This window comes from Ascaphus truei (assembly GCF_040206685.1).
Source record: "Ascaphus truei isolate aAscTru1 chromosome 12 unlocalized genomic scaffold, aAscTru1.hap1 SUPER_12_unloc_1, whole genome shotgun sequence".
NCBI lineage: Eukaryota > Metazoa > Chordata > Amphibia > Anura > Ascaphidae > Ascaphus > Ascaphus truei.
The window spans coordinates 1066101-1084380 of NW_027453837.1; the positions used below are offsets into that span (position 1 = coordinate 1066101).

At 43.6% G+C, this 18280-nt stretch overlaps 2 protein-coding genes across 2 annotated transcripts; one reads left to right on the forward strand and one right to left on the reverse strand.

The window, feature by feature from the left end:
• Positions 1 to 3815: 3815 nt before the first annotated feature.
• Positions 3816 to 4661, forward strand: LOC142473438 (histone H1-like). The gene has a single exon (XM_075580680.1). The coding sequence runs from the start codon at positions 3874 to 3876 to the stop codon at positions 4528 to 4530; it is 657 nt and encodes a 218-aa protein (XP_075436795.1). The 5' UTR covers positions 3816 to 3873; the 3' UTR covers positions 4531 to 4661.
• A 581-nt stretch (positions 4662 to 5242) lies between these two features.
• Positions 5243 to 5712, reverse strand: LOC142473439 (histone H3). Its single transcript, XM_075580681.1, has one exon. It carries the CDS (start codon positions 5686 to 5688, stop codon positions 5278 to 5280), a length of 411 nt encoding a protein of 136 aa, XP_075436796.1. The 5' UTR covers positions 5689 to 5712; the 3' UTR covers positions 5243 to 5277.
• Positions 5713 to 18280: the final 12568 nt, after the last annotated feature.

Sequence of the window (18280 nt, forward strand, 5' to 3'; positions counted from 1 at the left end):
ACATAACACTTCTTCAGGATTCCGTTAGTGCTGGGGGTTATCTAACGAACCCCAATGGACCAGAAAGAACTTTGCAATATTCACAGACTTATTGGGCTGGCAATTTACGCCCCTTGCAAAAGGACAGCATTTTAAAAGACAATATTCTGGTGCTTTGTTTTACTTCTGGACATTCTATCCCATTCTCTTCCTCAGTAAGTGTTTTGTCAAGTATATTCTAAGGTTGTCGTGTGTCTGTCTATTAAGGAAATAAATGTCAGTTTATTTTGCTCAACTTGTGTGCTCAATCTATTTCCCTAAAATATAAAATTGTTGATACGTTCCGTCCATCGTGACAGTGGCCACACGGCCTCAGTTGGAAAAGCGTTTCCTTTCCCTTACTCCAGTGCTGGCGGTCAAAAGACCTAAGGTAGCTGACCCTCCCCAGGCCAGCAAACCAGGGGGGGAAGAAGTCAAAAACCCAGGGTGTTGAAGTAGAGCCGATGGAGGTTGCCCACGAGGGCCAGTGCTCCTTGTGTAACTGGCTGGGCCACCTGCGTGTTAACTGCCCAAACTACCTCTATCCAGTGTAACAGGGTATGTCCCATAATACCTCTCTTTCCCACATAGTGTATCTATTATGGAAGTCCCTATTATGTTCAGAGCACTAACAGGTTAATCTATGAGCCAGTGACCCCCCAGTGAAGGAAGTAAGGTGGTGACTCATGGCCTGTGTAAGCCTATCCAAGATGGGTACAGTCCATGAGCCCGCCCCTTGCAGAGACTTCCAAGTGGGAGTATCTGTAACCCGTAGCTCACTACAAACGAGGCGTGACCGTGGGGCTGAGGTAGGGATTTGTATAGAACGCCAACCACAACCACGAGGGCACATCTAGAGTATAGGACAGTCGTACAGGCCGGATCAGGGTAACAGAAGACAGGGCAAGTGAGGTACTTGTGAATCTTGGAGTATAGAGCAGCGGATTGTTGGGGTACGTAGCCAGGGTCAGGGTGGTAGAGCGTAGAGTAGTCGTGGAGCCAAGCAAGGGTCAGTGCAGGAGAGAGTAGCGTCGCCGTGGTTCCAAATCCAGGGTCAGTGCAGGAGAGCATCACAGAGTAGTCGTTGCCAAAGCCAAGGTCAGTGCAGGAGAGCATCACAGAGTAGTATCCATGCAGGGTCAGGCAGCAGGGTTCAGGCAGACAGGAACTAGGTGATGAGTGCAGCGTCACACAAACAGAGGTTATGCTCGGCAATGACTGGGAGCTCTGAGAGCATATTTATAGGACCTCCCACCAATGGGAGGCAACCAGGAAGCAGACGTGCGGACAGGATAGGCTGCTGGATCATGCAGGTGTGTCCTATTACACAGCCAATAGCTACCGCGTCAGAATTTGTGCATGCCCCCCGCAAAACCCGTAGGTGACCTGGTCACGCGCTGTCATTGTGCGCCACGACACCCGCACCGCCATGAGGGCAGAAACCAGAGGCGAGACCCATGGAGATAGAGGAGGGGCGCAACTGCGCCGCATAACAGTGATATCAGGACAGGGCCGGGTACCAGAGGCAGGACCCGCTGAGGTAGAGGCGGAGTGAGGGGCGTAACCGCGCTGCATAGGGGTGATGCCAGGACGGGGGCGGGTCAGAGGGGCGGAGACCGCAGACCACAGGGAAGACCGTGTACCATGCATGCGCGCTGCGCATCAAGACAGGAGGAGCAAGAATGCGCTCCATGCCCAGAGACCGAAGGGGACTGCACAGAACCCGCGCACCGTGCGTAAGTTCCACCCCAGTTTGCCACTCTTGAGTGTTATGGTAGTCCAATGGGCAAGTGAGGGTTAAAGGGGCAGGAGGAGCAGAACAGTGAATCCTCACAGTATCACATTTAGTCAGTCTTGTGCTGGGAGGAGAAGAAAGCACAAGGGCTGTCATTGTTCCCCATCGGGGGAAAGCATGCCCACCCCAGGCTCAGGCCTGGGGACCATTAAGGCTCATGGTGAAAAAAAATGGTGAGCAGGAAAGGGCTAGAAATAAGGTCCGGGGTCCGGCTTTCACTGGGCTAGAGCCAATTGTTTCCCGCAGACCTGGTGGCGCCTTCCAAGCGGGATATTTGGGGCTGACCAGGGGGACCTATTGCAGGGTTGGTCTTGAGCACTTAAGCTGATCCCCTTCCCCCATTTGTGCAGCAGGGCGAGCGCTCATCCTGTGTTTGGCGGCAACGTCACAATACATATTGTGATTGGTCAAGGGCCCCAGCTCCATGTTAAGGATATCCAGCAGGGGCTATGTAAGGAGTGAGGCCGGTGTAGGGAACCAGACAACCTATGGAGGCGATCGGAGACGCGCTGGCAGGCTTTTAAAAAGTGCTTTGTGTTAAAGAGCATACACAAGCACTGATCTCAGCTGAGAAGCGCCAGAGAAGCCCGGTCAGCGGAGCAAGTGGGAGTTTTACGGAGACACAGCTGAGAGAAGCCAGGCTTTACCTTATTATGTGAGGCTGGCTACCCCAACCGTCACATGTATGTTGTGTGTTTCCTGGCTTGCCAGAATAAACTTTTGTTTATTCAACTAGTGTGTCATTCGGGAGAAGGAGTGGCTCCGTGAGTAAACACTGAGTAAAACACACTGGCATTGAGAGTGAGTTTGAAGCCTGGTTCAACTCCTAGTGTCAACTACTTGTGACCTTGGGCAAGTCATTTTATCTCCCTGTGTCTCTGGCTCCAACAAAATAGATTGTAAGCTCCACGGGGCAAGGACTGTGTCTGCAAAATGCCCCTGTAAAGTGCTACATAAAACTAGCAGCGCTATACAAGAACGTACTATTATTTTTATTATTATTATTATTTTCTGGTGATAGTGATCCTGATGTAAAGATGTTAAAAGTTCTGGTCTCTGGTGACAATGGTCACAAAACATGTCAGTTCCTATACATAGTGCTAATAGTGACATTACATAGTTATGTAACACACAGGGTGATTAATAACCTAATCTTCCATTAATATCACATACACATTTTTTTGTAACCCACAAATAAACATATTTTTAACACTTCCCAATTGTATTATAAAGCTTAAACAAAATAGTTGTTTGATTATTACATTATTAAAATATATGTACTGTCATTCACATGATGTGTATGTTACTATGATTGTTTTTAGAAAACATAATTTACATACATATCATTATAAACTATTCATTTGCAGAACAGATGGAATACAAAACTTTTCGAATCTCCCATTTAATAACCAATATTCATAACTGACAATGGAATAATACAGAGCTTAGTACCGGGGAAATGGAACAACATGAAATAGCAATGTACACTGCACAGGAATTATTGTGCTACTTGTACATATATAGTGAATCCCCAGACCATGTTTATATATTTATATGCACATTATTTTAAACTGATACTGTAGAATAATATGTCCTTAGTGTCACTGTATGAGGATGGAGGTTGCACATTTAGTCTGAGCAAAGTAAAAGTGACAGAAATAGACAGATATGAATGAAATCTGGCAAATCCCGGGCTACAGAGCCGAACTTTCACCCATTATTCCTAATTGTGTTTGTACTTTCCCAGCAGAAAAATGATACAGCAGTGAAGAGAATATAATTCCTTATAAATTGCATGCAAGAAGGGGGGATGTGAGTAATAATTAGGGGATAAAATGCCCTTTTCTTGCAGCCTCAGAAACACAAAGTCAGAGCAGTGTTTGTGATCCGGGAGGATGAGAGTCAGGGGCGGGGCTTAGTGATTATACCCAATGAGAGAGAAGCTCACTCCGATAACTAACCAATCACAGAGCAGCAGGCTCTCTATATAAGTCCCGGCAGGTCCCCGCCCCCAGTATAACTTTCTGTCAGTGTGTTGGGGGATTTTACCTGCAGCTGCAATGGCCGAGACCGCTCCTGCTCCTCCTCCTCCAGCTGAAAGCGCCGCCAAGAAGAAGCAGCCGAAGAAAGCGGCCGGAGCCTCGAAAAGCCGCCCAGCAAAGTCCGGTCCCAGCGTGTCCGATCTGATAGTGAGAGCTGTGTCCGCCTCTAAGGAGCGCAGCGGGGTCTCCCTGTCCGCTCTGAAGAAGGCTCTGGCTGCAGGAGGCTACGATGTGGAGAAGAATAACAGCCGCCTGAAGCTGGCTCTCAAGGGCTTGGTGAGCAAGGAAACCATGATCCAGCTGAAAGGGAGCGGAGCCTCCGGATCGTTCAAGCTGAATAAGAAGCAGCTGGAGAGCAAGGAGAAGGCGGCCAAGAAAAAGGATGTGGGGAAACCCAAGAAGCCAGTGGCAAAGAAACCCGCCAAGTCCCCCAAGAAACCCAAAAAGGCTCCGGCGGGAGTGAAGAAAAGCCCCAAAAAGGTCAAGAAACCGGCGGCCGCCAAGAAGCCAGCAAAAAGCCCGAAGAAGTCTAAAGCTGCCAAGCCCAGGAAGGCTGTGAAGAGCCCGGCGGCTAAAAAGGCTGCGAAGCCAAAAACTGCTAAGAGTCCAGCTAAGGCCAAGGCAGCCAAACCCAAAGCAGCAAAGCCCAAGAGGGCGGCAGCTCCTAAGAAGTGAGACCGACAACTTCAGCCTCTTACAAACACAAAGGCTCTTTTAAGAGCCACCACAACCCCACATAGAGAGCTGTGCACATAATGTGTAACTGGGAATGTTTCTCCAACTTGTCCCATGCAGGGGTTTGTGTTACACTGCCAGAGCATAAGTGTATATGCATTGATACTGCGAGCACTGTAAGGTGCATGTGTAAGTTTGTAGTCCCTAACCTATGGCACGAATAAATGTTTCTCAGACAAACTGACATATTAGGTGACATTATGGTTTTGTTTGTGTCTACATAATATTCACATACACGGTTTATAGAGAATAAAAATTAAAATAGTGTAGTTGACATCAGAAAAACGTATTTATCACCATGTTATAAAATAAATGTGTTTACATCACATTGAAAGCATGAAGCACACGCTATTCCCTAACACTTCAGTATAATCACCAGTGGCACATGGGAGGGGGGACATTTACAGGTTTGTCTTTACGTGCAGCCATATACAGCATGAAATGGTGACTATGCATGCAAGTCTATATATCACATGACAAAGAATACACAAATATTGAAGGTGCGTTTATCTATATTGTCACACATCAAGTACATATGTTGATACAAGGATAACACACTTCTTTAACTCTCTATATAGAGATCAGTATCCGTGTGTTAATATTGATCAGGCAATTTCATTGAAAATGTGGTGGCTCTTAAAAGAGCCTTTGATTTTGGGGTGTAAACGAAGTCAGGGTGCAGCCGGCCTAAGCTCTCTCCCCTCTGATCCTGCGGGCCAGCTGGATGTCCTTGGGCATGATGGTGACCCTCTTGGCGTGGATAGCGCACAGGTTGGTGTCCTCGAAGAGCCCCACCAGATAAGCCTCGCTGGCCTCCTGCAGAGCCATGACAGCCGAGCTCTGGAAGCGCAGGTCAGTCTTGAAGTCCTGGGCGATCTCCCGGACCAGGCGCTGGAAGGGCAGCTTGCGGATGAGCAGCTCGGTGGACTTCTGGTAGCGGCGGATCTCCCTGAGAGCCACAGTACCGGGCCGGTAGCGGTGAGGCTTCTTCACTCCGCCGGTGGCCGGAGCGCTCTTTCTGGCAGCCTTGGTCGCTAGCTGCTTACGGGGAGCCTTCCCTCCGGTGGATTTCCGGGCGGTCTGCTTGGTCCGGGCCATCCTGTGCTGCTGTGTCAGTGCGCGTCTCCGGTCAGGAACTAATATAGAAAAAAAACGCTGCAGCTGCGTATTTATGGATGCAGGTCGCTGTGATTGGCTGCTTTGGTCCCGCCCTTCGCTCTGATTGGTTCTGTGAAAGCCGTTGCGATGTTCAAAAATCCCGCCTCAGACCGATATCGTCCTAATAAAGTTATTATTTATTTAGTGCTTGTAAGTGGGACAATTAAAAAGATTTAATGTGATAACATTAGTGTTTGCACAGATACAGCACAGAGCTCTCTGACATGGAACATGTACTTATACCAAGTATTCAAATGATCTTTAATCGGTGAAATGTAATATGAGGGGTTTTCTTTCCCAGATCATTGCTTCAATGGGACTTTCTTGGTTCCTCTTCTTCTAATGTTCACATTGTGTTATTATTATAAACCCGAACACAGAGACACAAAGAAGCAGAACCGCGCGGCTCGTTTCCTTAATGCCTGCAGTTCCCAGAGCACCACACGGTGGCAGTGCTGCGCTATAAATGGGGCTTCCCTCAATGTCTTCTCGCTGTCACTGCTCTGTGTGATCTGATCAGCTCCTAACCGGGCTCTTTGGCTTCCCTCTAATGCTCCAGTCACAGTAGTTTGCTTTTAAATAAAATACCAAGTCTGTATATGTGTATACCCAATGTGTTATAGTTTAAGCACAAATTAAATATTCCATAATGTATTGTGTATTTTCTAAATAAAGATGAACATCTGATGTTAGAGTAATATAACTAGACTGAACAGGGGCCTGTATTTAAAGATATCTATTAAACGTATCCTCATTCCTTATTTATTGAACTATATCACTGCATATGAAATATTAAAATTACCAATGTAAATACACACTATCTAATACATTTAAACAGAAGCTGAACTATATCAAGACTTGTTTTTTATTTTTCAGATACAATATTAGCATTTAAGATGACTATTTAATTATGCATTAATTGTTGCTGTGTTTTTGAATCTTTTTTCCAATGCTTGTCAAACTATTTCACCATTTAGGCAGATCTGGATAAGGATATATTTCCATTGTTTCAATATGTTTTTTTATTATTAATTAATGTATCTTCTCATACTGTTCATTCTTTTTTAAACTATAGATTTCTTATGTATCCTGAATAAGTCAGTTAGTTATTTGTAACTACAAATTGAAGAGATATTTTCCCCAAAGCTGCACTCAATATCCCATTCTTAATAAGCCTTCACTTTTAATACTTGTTACACTATTACTATGAACAAACATTACACATGAACCTACCAATCTTTACTTTAAGTGGTGAAGAGAAAAACAGTTGTTTTTTTCCAATAGTTCACCTCCTCTAATTAATATATTATCTATAACGTATCCAATGCTGTTTTGTTCTTTTATTATTTATAGATAAAATGCATTACATATGTATTGGAATTAATACATTCAATACTCTAATTTTTTGGAGACCATAATTTTTTTCCCCACAGAAATAAGTAAAATAAAATTAATACGTTGTTTGTGACAACCTCAGTGAATGAAATCTAACATATAATAATAATAATAATAATAATAATAATAATAATATTATTATTATTATTATTATTATTATTATTATGTGCCTAAACCAACATGGTGATTACTTTTACCTAAACAGGTGCTCAAGCGACCAAGTTAATAACACTAGTGTGATCATTTTCTATGCAAATAACTACTTAGTGCTCAAATGTGTCACAATATCCACTAACCAATCCTACTAAGTAACTATCTCCTATACAATTGCTATCATTAGCTACTCTTACAAACTAGTGTAACAGTGATATATGTTGCAACCAATCTACAATAATAATCTCAGGGGGAAGGTATCTCTCTAAATTGAAAACATTCAGTGTTTGATTCAATGTATCAATCTGCAAACCTTTCTACTCTCCTCTGTAGAGGAAATATTGTATATCGTATATTGTCTGTAACCTGGCATATCACCATTATCTTGTGTTATACCATGTTTCCACTGCAGCTATGGATTCTGGGAAATAAACACACATATAAGCATACAGTGTCACCTTTAACTTAATATCCATATTAACATGATCTCCTATAAGCATAGTTCTGCCTTATTATACTGAATTTTTTTTGCACAGCTTGCTACATATCGTATAACTTCTATCAAGTTTAAAATATAGTTTATATTTCTAAAACATATGTTAGTATGTCTTTGAATATCTGTAATCTAAACAGCTGTTAGATTGTTTTGTGAAATGTAAATGAAGGGAGAGAATGAAAAGCCTGAAAAGCTCCAGCCTCATTGTATTGTATGGGGGCTATGCACTAAGCTCAATGGGTTTGTGTTCTAATGTTAAAAAAAATAGCATGTCCGTTAAAAAGTGAGGCCGGGGACGCGTTTCACTAAGGCCTTGAGCCCATTTTTTAACGTATGTGCTCAAAACACCCACAGCGTACGTGTTGCTTTTTTCCCCCCTGCTAGCATTCTTAAACTTCCCATACGCTAGCTGATAGAAAAAAAAGCTGCATGTAAGATTTGCATGGTGATTTGCCATCTCCATGCAATGCTGTTACACAAGCGATCGTACAGTAATTAAAATCATTTTAATAATAGTGTACATGAGCAGGGGGTCTCCGGAGCTGAACCGCATTGGTTTCAGGTCCGAGGACCCCCTACTTCAGGAGATACAGGCCCCGTTATGGGGTGCCGGTATCCCCTGCAGCATTTAAATGTCCCGGTCACGTGACGTGGAAGCTTGAAACTGCAGGGGATACCGGCACCCCATAAAGGTGCCTGTATCTCAGGAAGCAGGGGGTCACCGGACATAAAACCAACGCGGGTCAGCTCCGGAGACCACCTGCACATCTACACTATGAAACACATGTATATTAAAAAAAGATTTAACAAACATCAATACACGACTCTCCGCCCAAACCCATACAGTACAGTAATGTGCAAAATAACTATTATCCAGATATGGATAAAAGATTATTTGCCCATTATTAAACACTGCATTAGCATACCTAAATAAAGTAAATAAAAACAGTAGCCAGCTAAGCCAATGAATACAAGCAATAAACAACATGAACAATGAATTAATTAAACCATTAACCAATGAAACCAATTAATTCCTAAACCAACTCACAATGAATAGTAGCATTAACCAATCAAACCAATGAATTACTACAACATTAATGAATGTAAACATTAAAAGACAAAGAAATAAATTCAAACAATATCTGAAATAACCATAAAATGCATTAGCTAATATAACACAACATTAACTACAAACAAACACCAATCGCAAACATTTTATTAGCATTAAGCAGGAAAAAAATAAACAATCACATCCACATAAGAAATTGAAATTAAAACAACCAACAGCAATACCAAGCCACAAATGCCCCCCAAATATTGTCATAATAATGTAATCATCTGTACCTTAAAGTGGTACAGATTAATATATTATCAGTCAATGTGCCTCCCCCAAAAATAAAAAAAAACACATCCAATGAAGAAACCTGTAATAATAGACATTTACAAACATTCAATATAGTACTTACCATTAGAAGCGGTGCCCCTCCGACTCCCGGGGTAACAGGAAGCTCACGTACCTTGAAGGCCTCAAACAGCATCCGATGCCATCGCCATGAAGATCCGGATCAGGTACCCAAATCTTCTTTTTTCTTTCTTTAATCACCTTCTTCTATCTTCTTCTGTCACCATGTCTTGATCTTCTTTATCTTCTATCTTCATCTGTCAGTCCAAAAAACCCCATGGTGAATCCCAACCGTTGTTGTCTCGTCGTCTTCTTCGGCTCAAATGAGGCGTCACGGCCTTAAATACGGCTTGTGAAGTCACATTTAGCCTCAAAATGGTTAACAGTCACCTGATTGGCTGTTAAAACCATGTTCTGACTATAATTTTTTTTTTTTGTTACATGACGTCACTTTAAGGGAATGATGCCAGCCAATCAGAATGGCTGTGCTTCATTTGCCTTTAAGATGACGTCACAAAGCCGGCGTTACATGGTATTTCAGCCAATCAGAGTGTGGACGCCGTGTGATACCATGTGACACCAGCCATCTTGGATTTAGTGAAATCATCTTAAAGGCAAATGAAGCACAGCCATTCTGATTGGCTGGCATCATTCCCTTTAAGTGATGTCATGTAAAAAAAAAAAAAATAAAGTCGGAACATTTGTTTAACAGCCAATCAGGTGGCTGTTAACCCTTTTGAGGCTAAATGTGACGTCACAGCCCCATTTAAGGCCGTGACGCCTCGTTTGAGCCCAAGAGGACGACAAGACAACATCGGTTGGGATTTACCATGGTTTCTTTTTGGATTGACAGATGAAGATAGAAGAAAAAGAATATCAAGAAATGGTGACAGATGAAGATAGAAGAAGGTGATTAAAGAAAGAAAAATGAAGATTTGGGTACCTGAGCCGGATCTTCATGGCGATGGCATCGGATGCTGTTTGAGGCCTTCAAGGTACGTGAGCTTCCTGTTACCCCGGGAGTCGGAGGGGCACCGCTTCTAATGGTAAGTAATATATTCAATGTTTGTAAATGTCTATTTTAACAGGTATCTTCATTGGATGTGTTTTTTTATTTTTTGGGGGAGGCACATTGACTGATGATATATTAATCTGTACCCCTTTAAGGTACAGATTAATACATTATTATGACAATATTTGGGGGGCATTTGTGGCTTGTTATTGCTGTTGGTTTTTTTTATGTCAGTTTCTTATGTGGATGTCATTATTTTTTTTTTTTCCTGCTTAATGCTAATAAAATGTTTGCGATTGGTTTTCATTTGTAGTTAATGTTGTATTATGTTAGCTAATGCATTTAATTGTTATTTCAGATAGTGTTTGAATGTATTTCTTTGTCTTTTAATGTTTACATTCATTAATGTTGTAGTAATTAATTGGCTTGATTGGTTAGTGTTACTATTCATTTTGAGTTGGTTTAGGAATTAATTGTTTTGATTGGTTAATGGTTTAATTAATTCATTGTTGATGTTGTTATTGCTTGTATTCATTGGATTAGCTGGCTACTGTTTTTATTTAGTGAAGTATGTTTTTTTGGAGTTAGGTTTTATTATTGTGTATCTGGTGCATTAATGTATTGTAATTAGGGTGCCCGTTGAGTGCTATAGAGGCTTATCATGCCCATATTATTATTATATGGGTATGATGTACCACTATACTACTCAATGGGTACAGGGTGGGTATAGTCAGTTCAGGGTGGGTGCTTAGGCCTCCCGGGTGTGTATCGGGGCAGGCTGGGTTAACCCCTTAATGACTATAGCGGTTAGTAAACGCTAAGGTGATTAAGGGGTTAGGGGCCATTAGAATGTCTTTATTATGTATATTCTGTATGCTTTCTTTCAACGGAGGACAGAGAGACCTGTTGTTGTGGTAAGTATAACTGTATTTATTTACTTTATTTATGTATGCTAATGCAGTATTTAATAATGGGCAAATAATCTATTATCCATATCTGAATAATAGTTATTTTGCACATTATTGTACTGTATGTGTTAGGGGGGTGTATTTAGTTAGAAATAATGTTTACTATTTTTGTAAGCACAACATTGGTACCGCAGGCCCGCGGGTACCCCGGGACTCTCGCGGGGTAAGCCGGGGACACCCGCGCGACCCCGATCTCTCTGGGGGACCCCCGTGGGGTCTCTCGGGGACACCCGCCGGCCTGTTGTATGGGTTTTGCACATGCAGAAATGTAGAGCAAGAAATTTTTCAAAGTCCAGCTTTTTTTGCGTCTACCTTGAGCTGACGTGTTCTGTTGAACGCAACTTTCGCGTACGCTAAGGTTACGTAGCTTAGTGCATCCCGCTTAAGGGCAGAATTTAACGCAAACAAAGTTGGACTTTGAAATATTTCCTGAAAAAAGTCAGTTTTAGAGCGCAAAGTGCCTGTTTGCGTGGCTTAGTGCATCGTGTTCAGCGTAACATCAGGTTCTAAGAGCACTTTGCGCTCTAAAAACGACTTAACGGAGCTTAGTGCATGACCCCCTATGTCTTTATTTGTATAGCACCATTAATGTACATAGCAATTCCCATTAGTAATACACGTGGTAATCATATAAATAACACATAATATATAAATAACTGGTCAAGGGAATAAGTGCTTCAGACAAACGTTACATTTAGGAAGAGGAGTCCCTGCTCCGAGGAGCTTACAATCTAATTTTTGAGTGTCTCTGGCACAGTCTCAGGGGGCACAGCTTAATCTATCACCACGTTAGGATCAGAATAAGATCTGAAACTGATTGGGTTCCCATTTCATAGATTTCTTGCTTCCCTAGCAAATCATGGCAAACAGGGCTGCGGCCAATCACAGCATGAATGATGCACAGGAGCCATTCAGGACACATGGTCTTGTCTGAACTGGCCAATCAGGGCTTGAAATTAGTGATTGCAAATTAAAGGGCAGCGGAAAGAAATATGAATTGGCCAATGGGAGCAGCATCCACCAACGGGGCCCAACAATGGCTTCGTTGGCTGACAGGATGTCCCATGCTGGGCTCGGCGTCCGGATATTTGGATGGATGACAAAATGTTCTGCTTTTTGGGTTGATTGCCCCCTGGTCTGATCTTCTCCCACAGTCACTCCCCCTTGTATTCCTGCACCGCTCTTCACCTCCAGTCACAGAATTTGCCAGTTCTCTCGACATGCGAGCTGCACAAAGGGTTTCTCAGCCCTGCATGTACAGAGACCTTAGCTATGCTTGTGATGGAATGAGGCCCAGGGACCGGTTAATAAAGGTTACGCCCTGTCACTTGGGTTCATCTGGCTCCAAGGCCCCTGAGATACAGGTTTTTTTTGCATGCCTGGTTGCACCTTGCATCCCATGTAAATGGAATGCTTTATTTCTAATGTGTTCTGTCAAGAGACCGGGACTCTTTTGTGGGATCAGGCACCAGAGAGGACACAGAGATAAACAAATAAACGGGTATTAATTTCGGCCGACGCCACCAACATGACTTTAACGGAGCAGATTCTACTTTTGCCGCAGGTCATGAGTTTCCAAGCACCGCTGGATGCAATAGTGAATATAGAAATATAGAAAATAACCTGGCACAAAGTGTACAATATATTTGTGAATATTACTATAAAAAGCAATGTCCATAAAAATAAAGGATATAAGTGATGAGAGTGGAGTCCTTCCTTTCAGATGTTTGAGTGGTAAATGGACTCAGTTCCCAAGATTTGAGAAGAAAAACGGGAGGAGTTTTTTTCTTTTTTGCTGCAGACTGTTATCCTGTGGTGTATGATAAAAACCATGGACAAAACATTGCACAGTATTGTTTCATCAAATGAATTCCCCCATATACAGCTTCAACCCGTACCTACTTACTAGATGCAAAGCAGACAGCATGCAGTGGAGAGAATCTGTGATTTTCCAAGTCCCAGCGTTTTCAGGCACAGCACAAACCCCACGAGGTGCGCCGTCTTCGGATAGGCTCAGATAGAATCTTTTTCTCCAGGTGTTGTCATCTGTGTCCACTCCCGTATTCCTGTATATGCAACTCCAACCAGGGATAAAAAAGGGGGCAGAGGATTGCGCAATACCTAAAAACCTTTTAATACGTCCAATGCACAAAACAGACATATACTCACAGACACAGTGAGTTTTAAAATCAATAGGAGCGCCCGACCCGGCTGTCCAGCAGCAAACACCAGTCCCTGGCAGTCCTTGCCGGTAGCCGCGTGTATCTCGCGATGCTCCGGTGTCAGCGCGGTGACGTCACCGCTTCCGCTTCCACACAGGTAGCTGAATGTGTAAACAGGCCGGCGTCTACTTAGGCTCCTCCCTAAGTACAGAGACCTTAGCTATGCTTGTGATGGAATGAGGCCCAGGGACCGGTTAATAAAGGTTACGCCCTGTCACTTGGGTTCATCTGGCTCCAAGGCCCCTGAGATACAGGGTTTTTTTTGCATGCCTGGTTGCACCTTGCATCCCATGTAAATGGAATGCTTTATTTCTAATGTGTTCTGGCAAGAGACCGGGACTCTTTTGTGGGATCAAGCACCAGAGAGGACACAGAGATAAACAAATAAACGGGTATTAATTTCGGCCGACGCCACCAACATGACTTTAACGGAGCAGATTCCACTTTTGCCGTAGGTCATGAGTTTCCAAGCACCGCTGGATGCAAGTTGTGGAAAGGTAACTTCAAATCTCCAGCTTGGCGTACAAGCAGCCTCGACTTCAGGTGTCTCTGGCACATCCTCAAAGCCCCCCGCTTAGTCTATCTTCACGCCAACCCAGGAGAGGCTTGTGGAACTCAAATTGGTCGCTGATTTTCTAGGTTGCAGTTCTCAATGGAAAATCATGGAGAACGGGGCAACGACCAATCCCAGCATTGATGCTGAATGGGGAGCCAATCACAGAATGAGGGCTCATCTGTGTTGGCCAATCCGGTCTGAGGGTGTGACAGGGAGGCTGAGGCAAGGAAGGTGGGAATTATGAACCAGACAATGAGAACAGCGCCTCACTCCCTCCTGTTCTCAGTGCCAGCTCACTATCTCTTGGTGAGATAGGTGCCTCTGTCTGGGCACTGGATCTATATCATGAATACATTGCATCCCTACGGTATTAATACCGATTGGGAGCTTAAACATTTCCTAGTCTAACTAAAGAAATATGTTTAAGTTTTTGCTTGCTTCTGCTTTTTGCTTCTCTGGTGTTGTTATAATGTCATTTAGATATATGCTGTTGCTCACCATATGGGATATTATGTATACTTTATTATCAGTATATTTATGATATGCTATATTTCTATTATTAAAATATTTATTTTTATATTTAGCTTCTTTATTATTGTTTTCATTTTTGACAATTTCTTATTTTTATTTCTTTCATTTATATTGATATAAGACAGGTTATTATTTATGATTATTATAATTGTTTTATTATGTTGAGTGGTTATAATATACTTTTCAATATTGCTGATTGTCATATAATATATATTTTTTACCTGTCGTTTATCTTTCTTTATTATATCATTTCTTTATATTCTAATCCATTCCTTGTTTTCATCTATGTTGCTTGAATGTTGGTTTTAAATTATCTTTTGCTACTACTGTTTATACTATTTTACAGTAGTTTTGCAATAAGTTGTTTATTTGTTGTTATACATGTACTATGTATACACTTGTATGTTGTTATCCTTCTCTCCCCTTCTACACACCACTATGCTTGTATAGATGGAACGACAGTCTCATTAATTAACCTACAGCTGCATATAGGAGTTGCCGTTCTAAATCAATTTATTATTGACCTATCACAGTCAAGCTGGTGGTATATAGAGGTGTATGAGATAGTTCACCACTCACGCCCCATCTGCGCAGGCGTGCCGCAGGGATCAGTCCTGGGACCATTCCTGTTCAACCTCTTCATGAATGACATCCCCGCAGACCTCCACAAGACTCAACTGGCACACTACGCAGATGATGTGGCAGTCATCTCCCAGTCCTTCAGCGAGAAAGAAGTAGCTAAGAACATCCAGAAAGCACTAGACATGCTATCAACATGGTACAGCGACTGGCAAGTAGGACTGAACTCCAGCAAGACCACAGCTACATTGTTTACCAAAAGGAAGATCAAGACACACCCGCCAATCAGCCTCAACGGAGAGGCAATCAAATGGGAGCCAAACAGCTGTTACCTAGGGGTAATCCTAGATAGCAAGTTAAGCTGGAGAAACCAAATTGAGAAGACTCAACAGAAGGCAACAGCCAAGCTGGCAGCACTGTACCCCCTGCTGAAGACAAGGACCATGCCCATCCGGAGCAAAGTCAACGTGATCAAGGCGATCAATAGACCCACAATGACATACGCCTCCCCGGTGTGGAGTGGCTGCCACCAACGGCTCAGATCATCTCATCAAAAACTACAGAACAAGGCGCTGCGGATTGCGTCCAACGCACCACTTCCTACAAGAATAGCGGACCTTCATAGGGAGCTGGGCATCGAGATGTTGGATGAACATCTAAAGAAGCTCAACGAGAAATTCTACAAGGAACTGGACCAGAACTCAAATCCGCTGATCAAGAAGCTTGCTGCAATCTCTGCAAACCCATTTGACCGCTACCCACGATCCATCACAGCGCTGACCCTGTGAAACTAACTCAACTGTGGCAAGTAACACAGATCAAGAAGCTTTCTAAAGTGTGCGACAATATACTCAACAAGAGAACTTGGAGTAATGAGGCTCAAGCCTCGGTATCCAATATCACCACTGACAGATTCAATCTGTCAGTCAGAACAGAACAGGCAGGTTCACCACTCACTCTTTGACAAAGTCCCTTGCGGGATGAAACGCGTAAGAGGTTCCTAGCTTCATGATGTTTGTTCCCTTTTTTTCAATAAATTAGTCATTTTTTTGTTAGAGCTGCGTGTTGTTCTCTACTTACCTCAGTGCACCGCTTCTTCGTTTGGCTGTTCCGGTACCTTTGCTGGTTGCACGTGGATTCCAGGACACACATCACTGCAGGCATTCACTCAATGGTGCTTCAACTTTATCTCTTTGGCTACACCGGATCAAGCAGCATGACAGCAGGTATTATCATTGGCAGAGGAGATGGTGGGTGACTTAGCGTCAGCCTGGCTGTTCTCTGGATGGTCGGCGCCTCTTAGCGTCACCTCACCTTACCCCTCCCCCCAGCCTGCTCCACTGGGTCCGCTTAATCCGCTTGTTTAGAGTGATAGTTATATGCTGCAGATGTGTGCCATTATGTTCTAAGAATAAGACATTCTACGCTTTGGCCCTTGAGCACTGGCAGCAGAATTCTTCTGTGTTCCCTCTGGCCTCTGTCTGGACAGACAATGACTTTGCTCTTCGGACCGACGCCTGTGAGATTGGAGGCTTGCCCATCCCCATCCTCTATTGTCTACAAACTCCCTGTGGAACCAGCCTAACCAGGGTTCATGGTCGTGGAGACTGGGTAATTGTATTTTTCCAGCTTGCATGCCCAGGGAATAAATAAATGCATTTAACATCTCTGGACATGCAGGGCTGAGAAACCCTTTGTTCAGCCAGCATTTCAAAAGAAAATGGTAACTGCAGGGTCTGGAGGCGGAGGAGAGGGGCAGAGTACAAAGGCAACAGCATCCAGGGGCGGAGATCGGGCCATGCACATTTGCTGCCTCCCCAGCCAGAGCGGTGCCAGCCCAGGGGGAGATATCCTGTCAGCTGGGGAAGCCGTTGCCGAGCACCCCTGGTAGACGTTCATTGACTAATAACATAATTATCAATGCTTGTAGTCATACTGTTGGTAAGTGTGTTAACCTGTGTACCTACCATGTCCAAAGAAGAGCGTACTCCGGTAGGCACAAATAATGCTTTCCAAAGAAAGTTCCGAAATAACTTCATCAAATCCAAATCAAGTTAAAAAAAAAATATCAGCCCGATTTGTGGGCACAAATCAGTTATTTTTGCATCTTATTAGTCTCTATGTCCGTGAGAATATAAATCAGAAATATTCACCATTGGCTTTGTGATCCACAAGCCTGAGGCTTTGTGATCTTGTGACAATCCGACTCTTAGCTGACCTGCATTTGTGTCCTTATCCGATATAATTTCTTTCCACGTTAGACCGGTTGTGACTGTAGGGGTAGCCAGCATAACATAATAAAAGTTAAGCCAGGCAGGCTGCCCCAAATCCATGTTTAATTGCCACATCTGTCAGGGTCATTTTGGCCTTTGTGCAATGTGTTTTGTGTAAATCTCTTCCAGAAAAGAGATAATCACTGTGTGATATCTACAAGGGGTGAAAACTATGTGTCTTGGGGAGCCGGAATTGTAAAAAATCACTGTCTTTCCCTGTGTTTGTGTTTTCCCCACACAGTTAATAATCCAGCATTGTCCTTTGTGTTGCTAGCATTTATCTGTATGCAGACACAGTAATTCACTTAGCTGGGCTGCATCCAGAGAAATGTCTGTCCGTGACAGAGCTTGGGAGCAGCTGAGTACCTGGAAAATGGTGAGTGGGGAAGGGCTGTAATTCAGGTCCAGGAACTGGTAATCGACGGTTCAGAGCCTTTGTTCCCCGAAACACTGAGAAATTGGGCTGGCCAGGGGATCCTTTACTGGGTCTCAGCCCCGAAGGCATGATTTCCATTGCCCAGATCTAATTTCCCACACGCCAGCAGCTCACACCCCGAGAAGCAGTCCAGAGTCAATAAGCCGGACACCTGCCCTAATTGGTGCAACCGGACAAGCACTCATTCTATGATTGGCTGCACCATCACAATCTGTGCTCTGATTGGCCGGTGGTCTCTGCTCCAGCAAAAAAGATAGGAGACTTAGGCCTATGTAAGGAGCACAGCCGATCACAGTACCATACAAGTTTGCAGAGTGGATCGGAGACAGTGATGTCACGGCTGGTGGGCTATTTTAAAAGTGTTGCTTGCAGAAGAGCACAGAGAAGCCGGGGAAGAAGCCGTTAATGCCAAGCCTTCCGAAGCAGGCTCCTGCACCTGCCTGAGGCTAGATTATTGCCCCACTTGGTGAGTGTCATACTGTGATTGTGTGATTTGTGTGTTTGCTGGC

What these genes read in the sequence shown, in the direction of transcription:
- LOC142473438 (XM_075580680.1), top strand. Translation starts at nt 3,874, where the DNA reads ATGGCCGAGACCGCTCCTGCTCCTCCTCCTCCAGCTGAAAGCGCCGCC.
- LOC142473439 (XM_075580681.1), bottom strand. Translation starts at nt 5,688, where the DNA reads ATGGCCCGGACCAAGCAGACCGCCCGGAAATCCACCGGAGGGAAGGCT.